Here is an 18476-nt window from a genome sequence, read left to right as displayed (position 1 = left end):
GACATCTAGATCTGTAAAGCTGTTAGCCTGTGGGGTTCTATGAAGCTGCTCAGATATGTGCCTAGAAAATTGCCATGGCTCATTCACCTGACTGGTCATAAAGCTCTGACTCATCGGATTCTCTTTGAACACCCAGTTGAAGTAAACAGAGAGGAATAGAACTTACAGTTGAGCTATAAATAGGTCACTTCCAAGAATGGGTGCTCATCATGGTGGGTGCCTTTGCTCTGAAATAGTTAGGCAGATGGCACGTGCTCTACACTGAACCATTGCTTCTCTCTAGCACTTCTCTAAAACTTCCCATACTCATTCCTCACTCTGCCTTTTTCCTCTTCATCCCTGTTGGTTCTGGCTCCTGATGTCACTCAGATCTCTACTGCTTTCTACCCCCACAGATTATGACTGAATTCAGGCCATCATCAATCCCCCCGCCTTTTTTTTGGGGGGGGGTACTGGGGATTGAACTCAGGGGCACTCAACCACTGAGCCACATCCCCAGCCCTATTTTGTATTTTATTTAGAGATAGGGTCTTACTGAGTTGCTTAGCATCTCACTTTTTGCTGAGGCTGACTTTGAACTCACAATCCTTCTGCCTCAGCCTCCTGAGCCTCTGGGATAACAGACATGCCCCAGTATGCCCGGTTTCCATCATCATCTCTTTCTTGGAACCCTGCAGCAGCCTCTTTCTAAGTCTCCCTGTGTCCAATGCTTAGTCCACATTGTGTTGAAGGAGAGATTTTTTTTTATTTGTAAATTTAAGCTTATTTCAAAACTGATACATGAAAGCATAAGCATTGCACATATTTATGGGTTACCACATGATGTTCTGATACATGTATGCATAGCTTATTTAAGTCAAGTTTTACATATCTATCTTCTCAAGTGTTTATTGTTTCTTTATGGAGGAAATACTCTTTTCCAGGGTGAGATTTCTTAAAGTCCAATCTGAGACTGTCCGTGTGTTCCAGAGAATTCAATAAAAGAAACAAATAATAGTCAGGGAGGATTGGGAAGAAATGTCAGTGAGTGATGGTATTCTAAAAAGTTACATGGAGCAGGATTATGCACTTGAGGTGAAATGTTAGAATCAAATGATGCAGGACTGGGGACATGGCTCAGTGGTAGAGCTCTTGCCTAGCAAGCAGAGGATTCTGGGTTCAGTCCTCAGTACTGGGGGAAAAAATGCACAAGTTCTGTATAAAGTACTGTGCAAGGTTTTCATTGCATACTAAGCAAGTAAAAACATTTTCAAGTGAAAAAAGGCTGAACCTAAAAGTTTCAAAAATCCACATGGGCCTAAAAGTTAGCCATGCTTTTCTAGTTTAATTAGGTAGAAGTTATAAAAATTATGTGACGAGGAGAGGCAAGAAGAAGACGTGGATAATTTCTTTTTCCAAATCTAATATAATTATAGAGCAATCATAGACTTTGTCATAGTTCCACTTCTGAAAATAACCCTTTAAGAGTTATAAAACCACTGGGCACACTGGTGCATGCCTATAATCCCAGCGACCAAGAGGCTGAGGCAGGAGGTTTATCATGTTCAAGACCAGCCTCAGCAATTTAAGGAGGCCCTTATCAACTTAGTGAGACCCTGTCTCAAAGAGAAAAAGAAAAAGAAAAGGGCTAGGGATGTGGCTCAGTGGTGAAGCACCACGAGAGTTCAATCCCCAGTATGTACCCCCCAAAAGAGTTAGGAAGCCATACTCACTTATTTACATAATAAAGAAAGTACAGGAAAAAAACATTAAAAAAAGAAAATTGAAAAAAATCTGTAGTCCTAGTTAAAGGGTAGCATGTAAACATTTATATTGTTCTCTTCTTTATCCATACTCAGGTTTTCCTGCACATATGGATGTGCAGAAATTTTCTTTAACTGCCCCTTCTTGCATGAATATTAGTATTTTCCTGTCCCCTGCTCATTTCCTAGTATAAATACCTCATGGAACATCTCTATTTGCATTTCTAATTATTCATCAGTGGGATTACTGGGTAAAACTTGTGTGACAATTTAAAGGTCTTATAACAGATTGAGAAAGTTCTTTAGGAACAATGGAAAAGTTCTGGAAATGAAGAGTGGTGATGGGTGCACAGCCAGGTGAATATACCCAATGCCGCTGATTGCTACAGCTAGAAATGGTTAAAATGGTGAACAATAAAAAGATGAAAAAAAAAGCAAATTATTTTAAATGACTTTTTAAAAGGATAATTCAATACCTAACGACATTAAAAATACTAAGGTAATTTGGTGATACACATCAAAGGCATTAAAAAAGCAATTCTGCCTGCCACTAGAAATTTCTTAATATTATTACAAAAGATAAAAATATATTTATGAATAGAAAAAGTCTTCAGAATGATTTTACCATTATACACTTCCACCACCAGGCTGTTAGTCTTTCTGTCTCAATGCACTCATACCCAATCATCTCAGTTGGCTTTCTTATCCATTTGGAGTATCTGAGTATATTTATTCAATGTTTATTCACAGTCTCCCAAATCCTGTTGAAACCAGATTTTTTTTTTCCTCTGTAGAATATATTCTGCAAATTTATTGCTAAGAGAAATGTGGGCAACAGATAAAAGTAGGTGATTGGTTAGTATGTCAGGGTTTGGGATTTTCATTGTTAGTGGCTCAACATACAGTGGAAATTTAAGAAGGAATAAATTATAGTTAAAATTTACATATGCCATGATTCCCAAAGGATTTTAACTCAAGTGTGAATTATTATTATTTTTTTAATTGTATCTCCTTTAAAGGAATGACTGGATTCGAGTAGGCCTCTGCTATCCATCAAACACAAGTTTTCAAGTTACCTTTGGCTTTTTACAACGGCAGAGTGGCTCATTATCCAAAGTTGAAGACTATGAGCCCGTGAACTCGCTGGAAGAACTGCAGAGGAAGCAGTCTGAGAGGAAATTCTATTTTGACTCCAGCACAGGGTAATTCAGTGGAACCAGGGCATGAGAATGAATGCTATTTTTCTTTAATGGTGAAATTACTAGTTCTTCATCGTAGCCAAGAATTGCCTGTGATGTGATAGCTGTTTAGGAAAGCAGCTGATGTGGGTGCTTCTCTGCACATCGTTATTAAGGGTTTAGAGGAGAACTAGAATGACTGGTTATTGTAGCTGGCAGTAGGAATTGAGTGAAGATGTTTGCTATTTACATATTAAGACAATTTAGGGAGAGAAGTTATCTTTGACAATGAATAACCAGTGACCCAACTGAAATTGAAAATCCTTTTTTCTTCAAGTCCAAAGGTAGTTATTTTTACATGTGATAGAGTTCAGATTTCAGTGGAAGCGCATTTTTCTCCTGCTGCTGCCTTAAAGTTGTCTTTCAAGTTGACCTTGAGTTTTTGAAGGTCACTGTATAACCATAGCATATTTGCTTTCAACTTTCTCTAGGCTGCATCTTTCCACTGTTTAATTCTAATCCTGTTCTCCTGGGGTCCTGTTGGCTTTGTCTGCTTTTGTCCAGTTACAGTCTCTCAGCCTGTGGGTTATGGTAGGCTTGACCTCCTGTCTTATTCCAGCAAGTGGCATGCTCTTTCAGTCTCCATCCTTAAGCTGACATTCCAGCCATATACCATTGTCTAGGTACTGTAAAGACATTAATGTAAATAAGATGCATTTCTTTCACAAATTCACAGTCCATTGAAAGATGTGGGCATGCAAAGCAAGTAATTAAGAGAGTGAAAGATTTAAAGGCTGTAAGTTCTATAATGGGATATTTAATGTGCCTTTGTGGATACTTATCCTAGAGTAACCAGTGACATCCTGATAGGGTGACACTGGACCTCCCAAGGAACAATTAGGAGATGGAAAAAGAGATGGGTGAGGTTTGCAGGCGGAAAGAACAGTGTGCACAAATGCATGGACGCATGGAAGAATGTGGCATGGCATGTTTGGGGAAAGGCAAAAAGCTCAGAGTGGGGAGAAGGGTGGCAGGATTGATTGGGGGGAAGAAAATTAGGGTTCAATTGTTGAGTGTCTGGTTGGCCTTTGAAAAAATTTCAACTCATTTTCTCTCCAGGACCTGCAGTGACCAGTGTGATCAGCCTAAGTTTTTTCTTAATAATCATCACTAATTTTCAATTTCTAATTAGAGTCAAACCATCTACCTGCATTTTTATTCTGTAGATGACAAATTCCACATTCCCAGTTGTTTTTTCACAAAAATAAATGGAGTACCCAGATTTGTAAGCATAGTCTGGTAACCACTAATTAATGATTTACCTGAATAATAAGAGGTAAATATTTTCTGGTCTGGGTATCTCAAGAATCCCTCAGCCTCTGAACAACAATTTTGTTTTAAATTCCCTTTATTTTTACAATTTTAATTATATTTCAGAAATTACATTTCATTCAGGTCCCTGACATTCTAAAATTATTGGATATTAAGGCAGTGACTACCTTTTTAACTCTCTCTTTTCTTTCTTTCTTTTTTTTTTTGTAGTTGTAGATGGACAGAATGCCTTTATTTTATTTATTTCTATGTGGTGCTAAGGATCAAAACTAATGTCTCACACATGTAGGCAAGCACTCTGCCACTGAACTACAGCCAGCCCAGTTTTTTACCTCTTAATCGAAACATTGCATTGTTCAGTGACCTCATATTAAAATATGAATCCTTTTTTATTTTTGAATATTTTTTAGTTGTAGCAATAGCTTTATTTATTTATTTTTATGTAGCGCTGAGAATCAAACCCAGTGCCTCACACATGCGAGGCAAGCGCTCTACCACTGAGCTACAGCCCCAGTCCAAAATATGAATTCTTGATTACTGGTTATCAATCATTTTATTAAAGTTCTTTAGAATCTTGACTTGCTTTGGTTTAGAAAGACTGGGTTTGCAGGTAGATATTGGACTGCTGCCTGGAAGTTAGATTTTTCTGACCATCTTGGCAGTAGGAGGAAAAGTTGGAGAGGGTGGAACTGTTGATTTAGACTGAGTTTTGCTCAGTTACAGACTGAAGGACCCCAGGCTCATGTGCTCTTGGAACACATCACAGGAATTGATTTGAGACTATCTTGACCATAGCCAAGCAGAGTTGTTGTTTTATGACTTCAATTTTGTACCTTAAACCAAAATGATTTATGAACAAAAAGACAAAAAGAAGAAGAAGAAACCACATCAATTTAGGAATCCTAAGCTCAATACAAGTATACAGTTTTCTAAGGAATTTTTGAGCCAGGCCAAATTCCATGCTCTCAGATTACCTATTTAACTAATTTAAACCAGAAATCAACTTTGATATCTTCCAGAATGACTGAATCAAAGAATTGAAATATTTTCCAAAGCAGTACTGCATTTGACTTAATACCCTACAAGGACAGGGAAGAAAGAGAAACAATTCGATTGGTTTTGCAATTAATTTTTCTTCTAACGAAAAGTTACTTATTGGAGAAATCCCTTTGGCCATGAGTTGATTTGAGGAATTTTATAAGTTTTTGAGAGGAAGTCTAACACCAGATGGGTTGCTCTTTGCTTTGTGCAGGTTACTGTTTTTGTATCTCAAAGCCAAAAGCCACAGGGATGGCCACAGTTACTGTTCATCTCAGGGATGTGAAAGAGTCAAGATCCTGGCATCAACAGACTCAAAAGACATCAGTAATTGCATGGCCAAAGCATATCCACAGTATTATAGAAAGCCATCAGTGGTCAAGCGCATGCCGTCCATGCTCACCAGACTCTGTCAAGGCTGTGGCACTCACCAGGTAAATAAGGAAGAAGAGTGGACTGTGGTCTGGGAGCAAAAATCAGGGGGTTTCTTTGGAATAGGAGCACTTTTCTTTGAAACGTATGTGTTGGCAATTTATAAACACTTGCTGGTGTCTCCTAAATTTGGGCCTATTATAGAATGTGATCCTTATAAGAAGCAAAGTAGTCCAAATTTATAACAAAAGTACCTGTTCCCTGTGAGACATCAGTTTACTCTGATTAGCTGTGGCTTTTATAGTTTGAAATTAGAGGTTACTATATTGGCCATCCTTTTTTCTTTCCCAGATTTGTGATTCCGTTACCATGTTGCTACTTGGTTTATACATCAAAAAGTGATATAAAAATGCTTTGTTTTATTGGTAGTGTGAAATTTCTCCTCAAAATGTGCAGCTTGTGTGAGAATTGTTTCCTTTTTTTTTTTTTTTTTTTTTAGGTGAAAAGCCACTCTTTAATTTTGAAGCATGTGCTATTAAATTTCCTTGTAATTCAAAGAACAGACTGACTTTGGTTAGAAGTGAAAAATGCTTCCTTTGATAGATTTCTGATTAGACTACTATATTTTAATAGATCTTGGGTCAAAAATGGCAGTGGAAATAAACCCAAACAATGTGCTTAAATTCCACATATGAATGGGTTCCAAAGGATTCCGACCATTTCCAAGTGAAAAAGAAATACAGAATGAATACTGCCCCGACTCATTTTTAGTCTTCACAAAACAAATATGGGCTAAGGTAATTGTCCTCTAAGTGTAGTCCCCCCAGCCAGCAGCAACAACATCTCTGGGAACTTGTGAGAAGTGGGAATTCTTGGGCTACCCCAGTCCTACTGAGTCAGCAGCTCTGGGTCAGGGGCCCAGCAGCCTGCAGCTTAATAGTCCTGCAGGTAATTCTAATTCTATTCACATTTGAGTTCTACTGAAGATGGTTTTTAGAGCAAGAATTGAATTATCACAGAAATGCATACTGCCTACTTATACGGAGAAAACTTCTAAAGCTTGAGCTTTCATTTCTAATCAGCCTGATGAATTTGAGGAAACAGAATCTCTCACTGCATAAATTCTTTATTTTGTTCTCTCTTTTCATTTGTTTTTGGCTTTGTGGCAGAGAAAGCAGAGAGAGAAAGATGGATTTATGCTGCCCAATAGGATAGAGAATGACTGTTGTTGTTGTTGTTGTTGTTTTTAATGGCAACTCCTATCACAATCTCAGTCTCCCATACTCTTGAGTTGCCTATATTCTCCCATACAAGTAAAACCAAAAAGCAAACCGACAAAACAAAAAAGCCTTGTGTATATGAAGAGTTTGTTGGTATATGTACATGTCTACGGGCCCTTTGTTGGTGCATGTTTTCTCTTTCTTTTTTCTTTATTTGTGGTATTTTGGGTTGAACCCAGGGCCTTGCACATGCTAAGCACACTCTCTACCATTGAGCTGTACCCTAACCCTTATGCAATATTTTGACTGTTAAAGTGATAGTTTGAGATAATCTTTGTGAGAGACTAATTTTTCCAGCCTCATTCTTGAGTTGGATTTGTTCAGAAAGTTCTTCATTGCTGAAGAGACTTTATTTAATTTTTACTTTTGTGTGGTATTGGGGATTGAACCCAGAGCCCCATCACATACCAGTTAAGCTCTCTATCACTGAACTACACCTGCATGCTGCTGAAGAGACTTTATATAACTTATAATCAACATTATTTGTGACAATGATTAAGTCATCCTTGGAAACATCCTAGGCTTTATTTCATTAAACAGTTTCATGCATTAACATGTAGCATTCTTTATTCTTGTGCCAGAAGCACTGATCATAATTTTTTTTAATGTCTTAAGTACTGACTTTGTTCAGTTGCAAAATACTTGAAGTATTTGAGAATATCACTTTTACTTGGAAGTTTGAGAGGAATTTTTATTTTGAATATCAAAACGAAACACATGTATTTAGAAGTAAGTAGGAAAATTCATATGAACTTTTGACTCCAAACCTGAAATTCAAAGAAGTGTCCAGATTCTGAGTGCTGCTTAGTCTTCTGATGATTATTCTTGCAAAAAAGTTGTTGACATTGATTTATTAGGAAATACGCTTTGAAGTATTAAATTATGTGAGAGTTAAGTGTTTGAATGACCAGACAGCCTCGTGGGGCGAGATTGGAGGAGTGGAAGGGATGAGGAAAAGGAATCACAAAGGCAGGGTGTGGGGAAGAAGGTGCAGAGCTCATGGGGAAGTGAGGGAGGGGCCCTGCCTCTTGAATGTGATAGGTTAGGGAGAAATGAGGGCCTGTCCCTAGGTGTGGCTCTGTCATGAGACTCTCTGCAGGTCACAGAAGTGTGCTGAGACCTGGTCATGTACAAGGCCAGTGGAAATTTTTAAACAGAGTAGCCCTTGTTGTATGTACTTCTTTCCTCAATCCTAGAATGACTGAGCCCCAATTCACGATAATTAATCAGAAAAGAACTTTTAAAAAGATTTGTATCTGTATCTGCCCAAAATGTTTACAATAATTTAAATTTAATGCATATTTTTTAAGTCATTTACTGAAATGACTGAATTTTTTGAGGGGAGGATGCTAGGAATCAAACCCAGGGGTTAGCACATACTGAGCCCATGTTCTACCACTAAGCTACACCTCCAGCCCCTGAATTAATTTTGTCAACAAGATTATATTTGTTCGAAACAGATTGTTTCAGAAAATGAAAAACTACACTTTTTGTATTAAACATTTTTAAAAAATGGAGTTCTAGGTTATGCAATATGTACAGAAATCTCAGAAACAGAAACACAATGGCACTAATAATATAATTGAGTTTCTCTTGATGGACCCTTTGGGAAGAAGATATAGTCTCCTTAAATATGGAACCTCTTCCTATCTAGGTGGTGTTTACCAGTGATCCTCACAAGAGCTACCTCCCTGTGCGATTTCAGTCACCTAGCAAAGCAGAGACTCAGCGCGGAGACCCATCTATTATTTCTGTAAGTACTGTCTTGTGTTGTTTTAGTCTATTTGGGCTGCTGTGAGGCGGGGTGGCTTACACACAACAGAAACCTGTTTCTCTCAGTTCTGGCAGCTGGGCAGCACACAGGTAGGTCAAAGCACTGGTAGATGTGGCCTCTGAGGAGGACCTGTTTTCTGGTTCTTATATCTTGGTGCCTTCTGTTGTGTCCTCAGATGGTGGAAAGGTTGGGTTCTCTCTTGAGTTCCTTTTCTAAGGACACTAGTCCCTATCCTGAGGGCTTCACTCTCATGTCCCGATTACTTTCTGAAGGCCCCACTTCCTAATACCATCACTACAGGAATTAGGAATACAACAGAAGTTTTGCCCCCACAACATTCTGACCATAGCAGGTGTGTATCCTGCGGTGGATTCTTGCTTTTATCCTTTATCCTGATGACCTATATTAATTCTGAGAGTAGTCACTGGTTTTAACAACCTTTTGATTATTGGTGGCAAATGATACAATGAGGCATAAAAACCTCTTTAAACATTTGTAATGTGTTTTGAAATACATTATTATCAGAATTCTTTTTTTCCAAGTGGATTGTTTACTGATTACTTTAGGCTAATGTTAACAGTTGTTCACATTATCTTTTAGTCACTGTTATAGATGACCCTGATTTCATTTCTATAAGAGAAAAGGCATCTTTGGTTGGCTATAGGCAATCATCACATAGAAAACTGTTTTACCTTGATTTTCAACTTAAAATGAGCTCTCAAGATATGGGGAATGAAGGTTTTAAAATTTCTTTAGCTTTTTATTTTGAGATTGTCTATTTTTTTAGTGTTTTTTTTGGGGGGGGGTGTGAGGAAAGTGAAAATACAAGAATTAGCTGTCTTTTTTAAAGTGGTTTAATGGAAGTACAGTAATGAGTCTCAGTGTCAACGCTAGAATTTGGGCTTAGAGTCAAGTTAGTCATGGGAATCGAACCTTGGCTTGTGACCTATCCCAAACTAGGTTGACCTGGGAGCCACCTTGTAAAGAGCTCTTTGGGGGAGTAGGTATCTAGCCATCCGGTTCATAGCCAGCCAGGACCTGCACCCTGTCTCACATGATCTCTTCAGAAGTTCATTTTTTGTTTTTCCCCAGTGGTGGACAACATGATCACAAATCCATTTTTATGTGGACAAAGTTAAATTTTAGTTTTTTTTTCTTTCCCAATTTGTTTTTATTGTAGTAAGAGACACTTAACACAAAATTTACCATCTTAACCATTTTTAGGTGTTGAGTTCAGTGGTGTGAAGTACATTCATATTGTGCAAACACCACCACCATCTAATTCCAGAATTTAAATTTAAATTTTACTTAATAGCTTTTGAATTAAGGAGATTCCTGTTTAAATGTAGTTCAAAGATTTCTTAAAGACTGTATTGACATTCATTCCCCTGTGTTAACAGTCCTTTATTTTGTACGATGCTGAAGATGTAATTTTATGAGCATAGAATTTATTAGCTCAGCCTCTTCATGCATTCATGAAGGCTGATCCCAGCCTACTGATTACATCTGCTGGGGGTTGCATAAGGGAGGAGGCCCACTGTTCTAATAGCTCACTAGATAATTGAAGAAGAAATTGTTTTGTCCCCCCAACCCCAAACAACAACAACAACAAACCTTCAGAAAGGTTATGCCCAAGGTCTGAAGACTTAGTTTGATTCCACTACTGCACATTGGGTGCCTGGGACCCTGGAACAATCAAGGGACACTGTGTATCTCCAGCGTTCCCTTCTGGTTGACAGAAAAACAGCTTTTCCCTCTTGCAGATACATAATATAAGCATTCTTTCCTGGGACTTGGCATTGCGTTGTTTTTTATGGAAAGTTTTAATTTAACTAACAGGTTTTGGAGGATAGTTTTTCACAAGAACAGTTGGAGTGTATTGAAAATCATTATATATTTTTTTCTCAAATGTGCTTCAAATTTTTTTGGTGGCAGGGATTGAACTCGGGGGTACTTAATGACTGAGCCATATTCCCAGCTCTTTTTTTTATTTGAGACAGGGTTTTGTTAAATTGCTTCATGCCTTGCTAAATTGCTAAGGCTGGCTTTGAACTTGCAATCCTCCTGTCTCAGCCTTCTGAGCTGCTGGGATTACAGGCATGTGCCACCACATCCAGCTGTACTTCAATCTTAAGCATTCAGATTTTTTTTGAAATAAGGGAATCTCTTCTAGTCTTTGCACATAGAAAATTTACTTCAGAATCTCCAGATCTCTTCACTAGATTAGAGCAATTTAAACATAACTAACAAGACTATTTTGAATTTTGGGAAGATCAATATGATTAGAAATAAAATTTGAATATAATTTCTCCAAGTCAGGTCAGGTGAAGTGGTGAGAGTGTTTCTCCTTGGCTAGCTCACTTTAGTTCAGTTTATGATTTTTCCAAAGAGTAACATTGCCTGTGGATTAGTATTTAGCCAGCTCTGTTTTATTTTTTCCTTTTTGGCTGAGAACTTAATAATATTTGGATGTGTCCAGAGTATGCTTCTTTCTTGAAAAGATCACAAACCATTAAAGAGGATGATTATGAAAATTCAGCTCATGATCATTGTAAAATAAAATGTAGCTCAAAACTCATTTAAAAGCACCATTTTGCTCTTTTGATGTCAGAAGAGGGTTATATTTAGAGCTAAAAGAGATAGAACAGTTGGACTTAAATGATATTTCAAACTCCATGAATCAGATTGTGATCTGTATATAGGTGTAGCACAGAGGCCAGCCCCTGGTCACTGTAGAGCTCTTGCCCTAGTGACAGTGCTTGTGTGTAGACATGAAGTCCCAAGCAGTGCAGAAGGGTCACCCAGCTCAGCTTGGTGGGGCTCAGAGTCTCTTACTCTATCAGCAAAGATCGAAGCATAGTATGTAGGTAGAGTTTAGAGGAACAAGGTGCAGTTTCAGACATTGGATGGGAAGAATAAGTAAAACATGTAACTCGAGTCCTTGAAATACAGTCTGATTCATGGGTTAGAAGGGGCTAGAAAGACCAGTTATCCCAGAGATCTTCCTGCAACAGTGATGACAGCAGAGGACATTTTGTATCTTCAGGTCAATGGCACCGACTTTCCCTTCCGAAGTGCAGGTGTCCTCCTCCTCCTCGTGGATGCGTGCAGCGTTCCCTTCCGGTTGACAGAAAGAAAGCTTTTCCTTCTTGCTGATTTCAGTCGCATGGAAGAGTATTTGAAAACAAGCATCCCTTCAAGGTAGGTCTGGCTCACTCTGTACCAGGGATAAGCCACCTTGAGGATGTGGAGTCCTCTACACAGGTAACACTGGTCACCTCGCAGCTTTGGTATGTCTACCTGGTCTTTAACTCTGTGGGCATTCGGGGCTCTGCGAAAGGTACTCATTCCTTTTCACCTCAGCGTGATGCCTGTGTGGTCCAATCAGTTGACAAGCTGTTACTTATCCATGGCAGAACTGAAATGTTAGAAGATTTTGCAAATGATAAGAATGCTCTTAGGAAAGTTCCTTGTGTGGAACACTACTGTGCTGCTTTTTAGTACTAAATTGTTCTATGTTGTACCCAACTCCCCAGAAGGTTTATTACCATTTTGAAGTACCTTTACCGGCAGTTTTCTTTGTCCCACTGATTGACCCTTGCACAGCACTCTACTATATTTAGGAAGTGAAGTCATTTGGAAATGACTGTAAAAGGGTAAATTAATTTTTAAGTGGTTGAATGTCTGGTCTGTCTGTTTTTGGTTGTTGTTGATATCTGAAGAAAGATGTACAGGAGAGAAACCTTTCATTTTCAGGGTTGGTCAGACCTTTCCTGGGGGAAAAGATGTGAACTCAGGGTCCTCTCTGCCTCTTAGCTTTGCTGCAGATGCTGAGTGCAGCCATTCAGGGAAGAGCATAAGCTTCCCAGGGAGTGAAGACCTGTCTAGCTTTCAAATCATTTTCAGTTGATGTTATTACTTATGTTTTTTATAGATCACAGGACCAGGTCTCATGAACTAACTGGATTATTTTGGTGCAGTATTCCATGTGTAATATAAAGTCAACCTTCAGTATCCATGAGGGATGGTTTCGGGACCCCCTGCAAATACCAACATTTGAAGATGTTCAAGCACCTCATATAAAAATGGTGTCATAATTGCATATAACCTGTGCACATCTTCTTGTATATTTCAAATCATCTCTAGATTATGTGTAAACGCTGTGTAAATAATTGTCATACTGTATAGTTTAAGGAACAGTAACTAAGAAAAAAAAGTCTGTTCATATGCAATACCGATGTAGTTTTGTTCCCAAATATTTTTGATCTGATTGCTTGAATTCATGTATTCAGAACCTATGGATATGGAGGGTTGGCTATAGTTTTATCTTATGGTTCAAGATAATTATGGGAGGTTACCATATTCTTTAAGGGTTTCAAAGTTTTTCCTAATGATGAAAACACATGCACTTATTTCCCCTAAAACAGTCTAGGATATAAATTTCACCACAAATATTTAGGACAACACAAAAGTCCTGCAAGTTAACCTATAGATTTGAGTTAAAAACCAACTAATTAAAAACGTAGTTTCTAGAAAGAGTAAGAAAGGCTTTTGAGAGATCAGTAATACCAATTCTTGATCTGGCTGCTGGTAACGCAACTATGTTAAGTTTGCAAAAACTTAAGTCTTTTGGACACTTAGGAATGTGTTCCTGTATGTATGTTGCATTTTAACCAAGTATTGGGAAATTATGGGGCAACTGGCAGTGATGTCTAGGAAGACTGAAGGCTTGCTTGTGTGTGTACATGTATGTGTGTGGTTGTGTGCATATACCTGGGGGCACACGGTGGCACGTGGTGGCAAGCTGATCTGTTAATGTTCTCACAGCAGAGTACTGAGTAATTCTGACCTATAAACAAAAGTCATGTCTTCAGGGTTGCTGGGGACAGTCCTCTGGCTAATTTTGAATTGAGGTTCCACTGCTTTAGAAAGATCAACCCCAGCACAGAACTTAACAGTCTTAGTCTAAAAGTCAAGACCCACATTAAGAAATTAAATACAATACTGAATTGTGATATATTCATACATGCACATAGCATAATTTCGTCAACTTCATTCCTCAGTTCTTCCTCTTTCCCTCCCCTCCTCCCTCCTCATTGGTCCCCCTCTTCTATTTGACTGATCTCTTCTATTTTCATAAGATCTCCTTTTTGTATTCCTTTTTTATTTCTAGCTTCTGCGTATGAGAGAAAACATTTAACTCTTGACTATGGGAGTTTGTCTTATTTCACTTAGCACAATGTTCTCCGCTTCCATCCATTTACTAGCAAATGGCGTAATCTCATTTTTCTTTTTGTCTGAGTAGAACTCCATTGTGTGTGTGTGTGTATCACATTTTCTTTATCCATTTGTCTGCTGACTGACACCTAGGCTGGTTTCATAACTTGACTGTTATAGGTTGTGTTGCTATAAAAGGTGGTATGCATGTATCACTATTATATATTGATTTTAGTTCTTTTGGATAAAAAACAAAGTGTGGGATAGTTGGGTCGTATGGTGATACTGTTCCTAGTCTTTGCAGAAGTCTTCATACTGCTTTCCAATGTGGCAGTACTAATTTGTAATCCCATCAGTAATGTATTAGTATAAACTCTTTAAACAAATTACAATAATACAAGGGACTTGTTGGTATAAAATACTAAAATAAACCTTGAAACTATAGTAACTAAACCAGGAAAAGGATCCACAAGGATCAGAGTACTATGGTGATTTACTATATGATAACGATGGCAAGGTTTAAAAGATGTAAACTTTTTTTCAAAAACCATGGAGAACAGCTTTTGTTTTATTATTTATTTATTTTTTAATTTATTTTTTGTAGTCCTGAGGATTGAACCCAGGGCTCTGTGCATCTTAGACAAGCATCTTTCCACAGAGCTATACTTTCAACTCTTATTTTTATTTTTTAATATTATGTTTATATGGAGCCAACCTAGATGCCCTTCAGTAGATCAATGGATAACAAAAATGTGGTATATATATACACAATGGAATATTACTCAGCAATAAAAGAATAAAATCATGGCATTTGTAGGTAAATGGATGGAGCTGAAAAATGTAATGCTAAGTGAAGTTAGTCAATCCCCAAAAAACAAATGCTGAATCTTTTCTCTGATATAAGGAGGCTGATTCATAGTGGGGTTGGGAGGGGAAACATGGGAGGATTAGATGAGCTCTAGATAGGGCAGAGGGGTGGGAGGTGGAGGAAGGGGTTAGCAATGATGGTGGAATGTGATGGACATCATTACCCTAAGTACATGTATGAAGACAGGAATGGTGTGACTATACTTTGTGTACAACCAGAGATATGAAAAATTGTGGTCTATATGTGTAATATGAATTGTTAATGCATTCTGCTGTCATATATAACAAATGAAAATTTAAAAAAGAAGATTGTGTTTATGATGATAAACCATAGGTAAATAAAGAATCTTAAGTAAAACAAAAGCCGCACTCTCATGAGCAGCAAATTATTCCTTAAAAGAGCCAAGTCCTAGCTGCTCTCTGGGTCAGACGTCAGTAACTTTTGTTTTCTCTACTTTGGAGTTTTCCTATGTTGTAGTAAAGTGAGAAGTTCCATCTGGAGCCAGAAAATTGGAACTTGTACTAGCAAGAATAAAAAAGCATCTGAGCTGTTTTTCTTTTTGATTTCTGCTTTTATCTGGAATTTCTATATCGTACTCAGTTCAAAAAGGTACTCAATAAATACCTGCTGGATGATGAGAATTGACTCCGATTTTCTCACTTGCACTTACAGGTCTATTGTTCTGTTGAGCACAAGAGGAGAAATAAAGCAGTTGAATATTTCAGATTCATTAATACCTCTGGGATTAGCCAAACCAGCTCACCTTTATAACAAAGGTTTGTATTTGTATTATTCTATCAAGTTCTTGTGAGGCTAACAGCATATGCACTTTTACAGTGGAATTGAGCTACCAGTCTGTTTTCATGAGCTTGTTTGGCAGGTATGGGCATCATTAAGATAATATCTACATAAGGGGATAGTGTTAGAGGAAGTGTGTTGGGATATGGTTTGTTACTTGAGTGGTAAGAGCTCATGAGTTCATTTGCTGATATGAGGAATTGTAGAGTGCTTATATGTACATATAACTTCGTTTTGCTCAGCCCTGACTTACCTTCTGCATTATCTTGCTGGAAACTAGTAACTATACAAATTGATCTTTTTTTTTTTTTTAGGGAGTACCATATTTTTGGGATTCAGTGGAAAGTTTAAACCATCATGGACTAAGCTATTTACCAGTCCTGCTGGACAGGGCCTTGGGGTGCTTGAGGAATTCATACCTTTGCAGCTAGATGATTATGGATGTCCCAGGGCCGGAAGCATCCGCAGAAGAGATCTGGAATTGTTAAAGCAAGCTTCAAAAGCGCTTTAGAGACTGACTATAATTTAAGTGCTGGGGGAAAAAATGTGAACTAACTTATTTAATTTATGGCATTTAAAAATGACACTGTTAACCCAACAGAACCGTTTTCTTGTTTGATACTAAAAGGGGAGAAAAGAGTTTTAAAGGGATTGCTTGAATACCAGTTCGCGCACCTTCTAGTTGTACAAAATGTTTAAGAATTTATTTGTCTTGGTAAGGCTGGTGTATTCAGAGAGCAGTTCTCTTGTTCCTCACCTTGCGCCCTACTATTTGGTAATGACCATTTATATATATGTATAAACATTTTGTATAATGGGCATGGCGGGGTGGGATGGAGGCTTCTGAGAGTCAGCCTGAGCTCTTTAGAGGACCTGCTACTCTAGCACCTTGGATACTTGAAGTCAGATGCTCAGTTGTGTCGTAAAGCAGTTGATTTGGGTGTCTGGCTCATTCAGCAATGCCTGGGGCCCTATTTCTGGGAAGCCTTTGAGAATTTTGTATGATGCCGAATGACAGAATTTTACATGACAACTCAGGCCCAGCTCATGCCCTTTTTTGCCTGGACATGTGCTATTTTTATTCATTTGTATATTGATTACTTCTAAGGAATCAATTTTCAAACAGGAAGTATATTGGGACAAAAGGGCTTTGGGGGATGAGAAATCCCTTTAATCTGTGACCATTGAGCAAAAATTTGACCTGCACCAGGGTCTGAGGTTGTTGGGACCAGTTTTTGCAGCTTTAATCCTTAGTCTGTCTTGACTGTGTATTTGTTTGAAGTGCAGAGCTGAGCTGAACAGTTATGTTTTTGTTTTTGTTTTTGTTTTGTTTTAAAGAAGCAGGATGTTTTCCTGAACTGTAAACTTTGTGTTATTTTTAACTTGCACAGGGGAAGTGTGTTCTTGGTGTTGCTCTTGCACCTAGGTTTTTTGTTAATGTTTTAGTGTGGATTTTTCAGAAGTTTCTCTGCTCACCATCCTGCCAGGAAAATCAGAAAGCTTAATGATACTCCAGAATGATGGGGGGAGGCAGGCTTTTTAAGGGTCAGAATCATGAAGCGAATATTGAGAAATGAGCCTCTTCATAGCCTTAAAGGAGTGAGTCACTCTGCATTAAATGGTAAAGGAATTAAAAAGGGCATCATGACACCCAGTTTCCCTTTCCACTGGGATCTTGTGTCTCCTGCCAGTGAGGGCTGTGTGTGGCAAAAGGAGATTGGCTCCACAGCCTGGGTGTTGCACATCAGGAGGAAAGATACTTCAAAATGCCTTTATGTTTTTATTAACCCACAAGGCACAAGTCTGGTGGAGGGATGGCCAAGGGTGTTCAGGCGGACGTTGGAAATAAGCATGGACAAATTCACTTTCCTCTACCAAGGGCCAAGGCTGATGGCCTGTACTTATGTGTCCAGGAGACACTACAGAGCAGCTCTGTGACTTCTGTTACTTTACAGAATATGCTACCTCAAAGTGCTACCGATAAACCATTCTAACTGTAAGAGCTCGTGCTAAGGGCACGTGTCTTAATCAAAGTTTGGTTATCTGTTTTTTGGGTGTGGGTTGTTGTTGTTGTTGTTGTTTCCCTTGTATAGTGATGAGTGAGATCTTACCTATTAAATATATTATTGGATCATGGTTCCTGAAAGTGATTAAAGTTTGTGTGTATGTGTGTTTTATGAGTTAAATATCTATGATGTGTGTTTTTTAGAGTTTGGTTCTTTAAAGATTTGGGGAGGATGGGTAAGTTTCAAGGCACTCGTTTTTTTTCTGATTTATATACTAATAATCAGGGTCTAAGTTAAATAAATAAAAATAATGTATGCATGTATTTTATACATGTGTGTCTGTGAATCTCTGTGATTTTTTTTAAAGTTCCGCATTCTAGCTGCAAAGAAGTTATTGGCGGAAATAAGGAAAGCAAATCCAGTGAGTAGACTTTGTAAGGTTGAGCATCAGCAGGGTGGGACCATAGTCTCCATATTCTCCAATCCTGGCTGCACATTGGAATCACCATGGGGAGCTTTAAAAAATACAGAGGCCTGGACCCCACCCTGTAGATTTGAATTGGTTTGGGGTGCAGCCTGGGCATTGGGATTCTTTTATAGCTCCCTGGGTGATTCTAATATGAAGCCAGGTTTCAGAATCACTGTACTAACACAATAATAGGCCCACTGTTGAACTTCAGTCTGTAATTATTATTATTATTATTATTTTTTGTGATCCAAACACAATTGCGTTCATCTACTATTTTTATTTGAGTTTCCTATATTACTCATGGGACTTCTAACCCTAACCAAAGCGTTTCACTTGTTGTCTCTCTCTCTCTCTTTTTTAATAGAACTTTTTTTTTTTTTTTTTTTTTTTTTACAGTTTTCA

General features: G+C 38.1%; 1 protein-coding gene across 4 annotated transcripts in view; it reads left to right on the top strand.

The window, feature by feature from the left end:
- Window positions 1–17735, top strand: part of CEMIP2 (cell migration inducing hyaluronidase 2) — a 74714-nt gene extending 56979 nt beyond the window's left edge. For 3 of the 4 annotated variants that reach the window (XM_081281605.1, XM_081281603.1, XM_081281604.1), the window contains 6 exons: window positions 2762–2944; window positions 5505–5724; window positions 8597–8695; window positions 11763–11917; window positions 15474–15577; window positions 15914–17735. In XM_081281605.1, coding sequence (XP_081137731.1) covers window positions 2762–2944; window positions 5505–5724; window positions 8597–8695; window positions 11763–11917; window positions 15474–15577; window positions 15914–16110 — 958 coding nt within the window. In that variant the 3' untranslated portion in view covers window positions 16111–17735. Of the gene's footprint in view, window positions 1–2761; window positions 2945–5504; window positions 5725–8596; window positions 8696–11762; window positions 11918–12650; window positions 15452–15473; window positions 15578–15913 lie in introns of those variants that run through there. The other variant, XM_081281606.1, reaches the window with a different exon arrangement.
- Window positions 17736–18476: the final 741 nt, after the last annotated feature.

The sequence above is a fragment of the Spermophilus citellus genome (assembly GCF_964194105.1).
Source record: "Spermophilus citellus genome assembly, chromosome: 2".
Lineage (NCBI taxonomy): Eukaryota > Metazoa > Chordata > Mammalia > Rodentia > Sciuridae > Spermophilus > Spermophilus citellus.
This window is presented reverse-complemented; position numbering and strand designations above follow the sequence as displayed.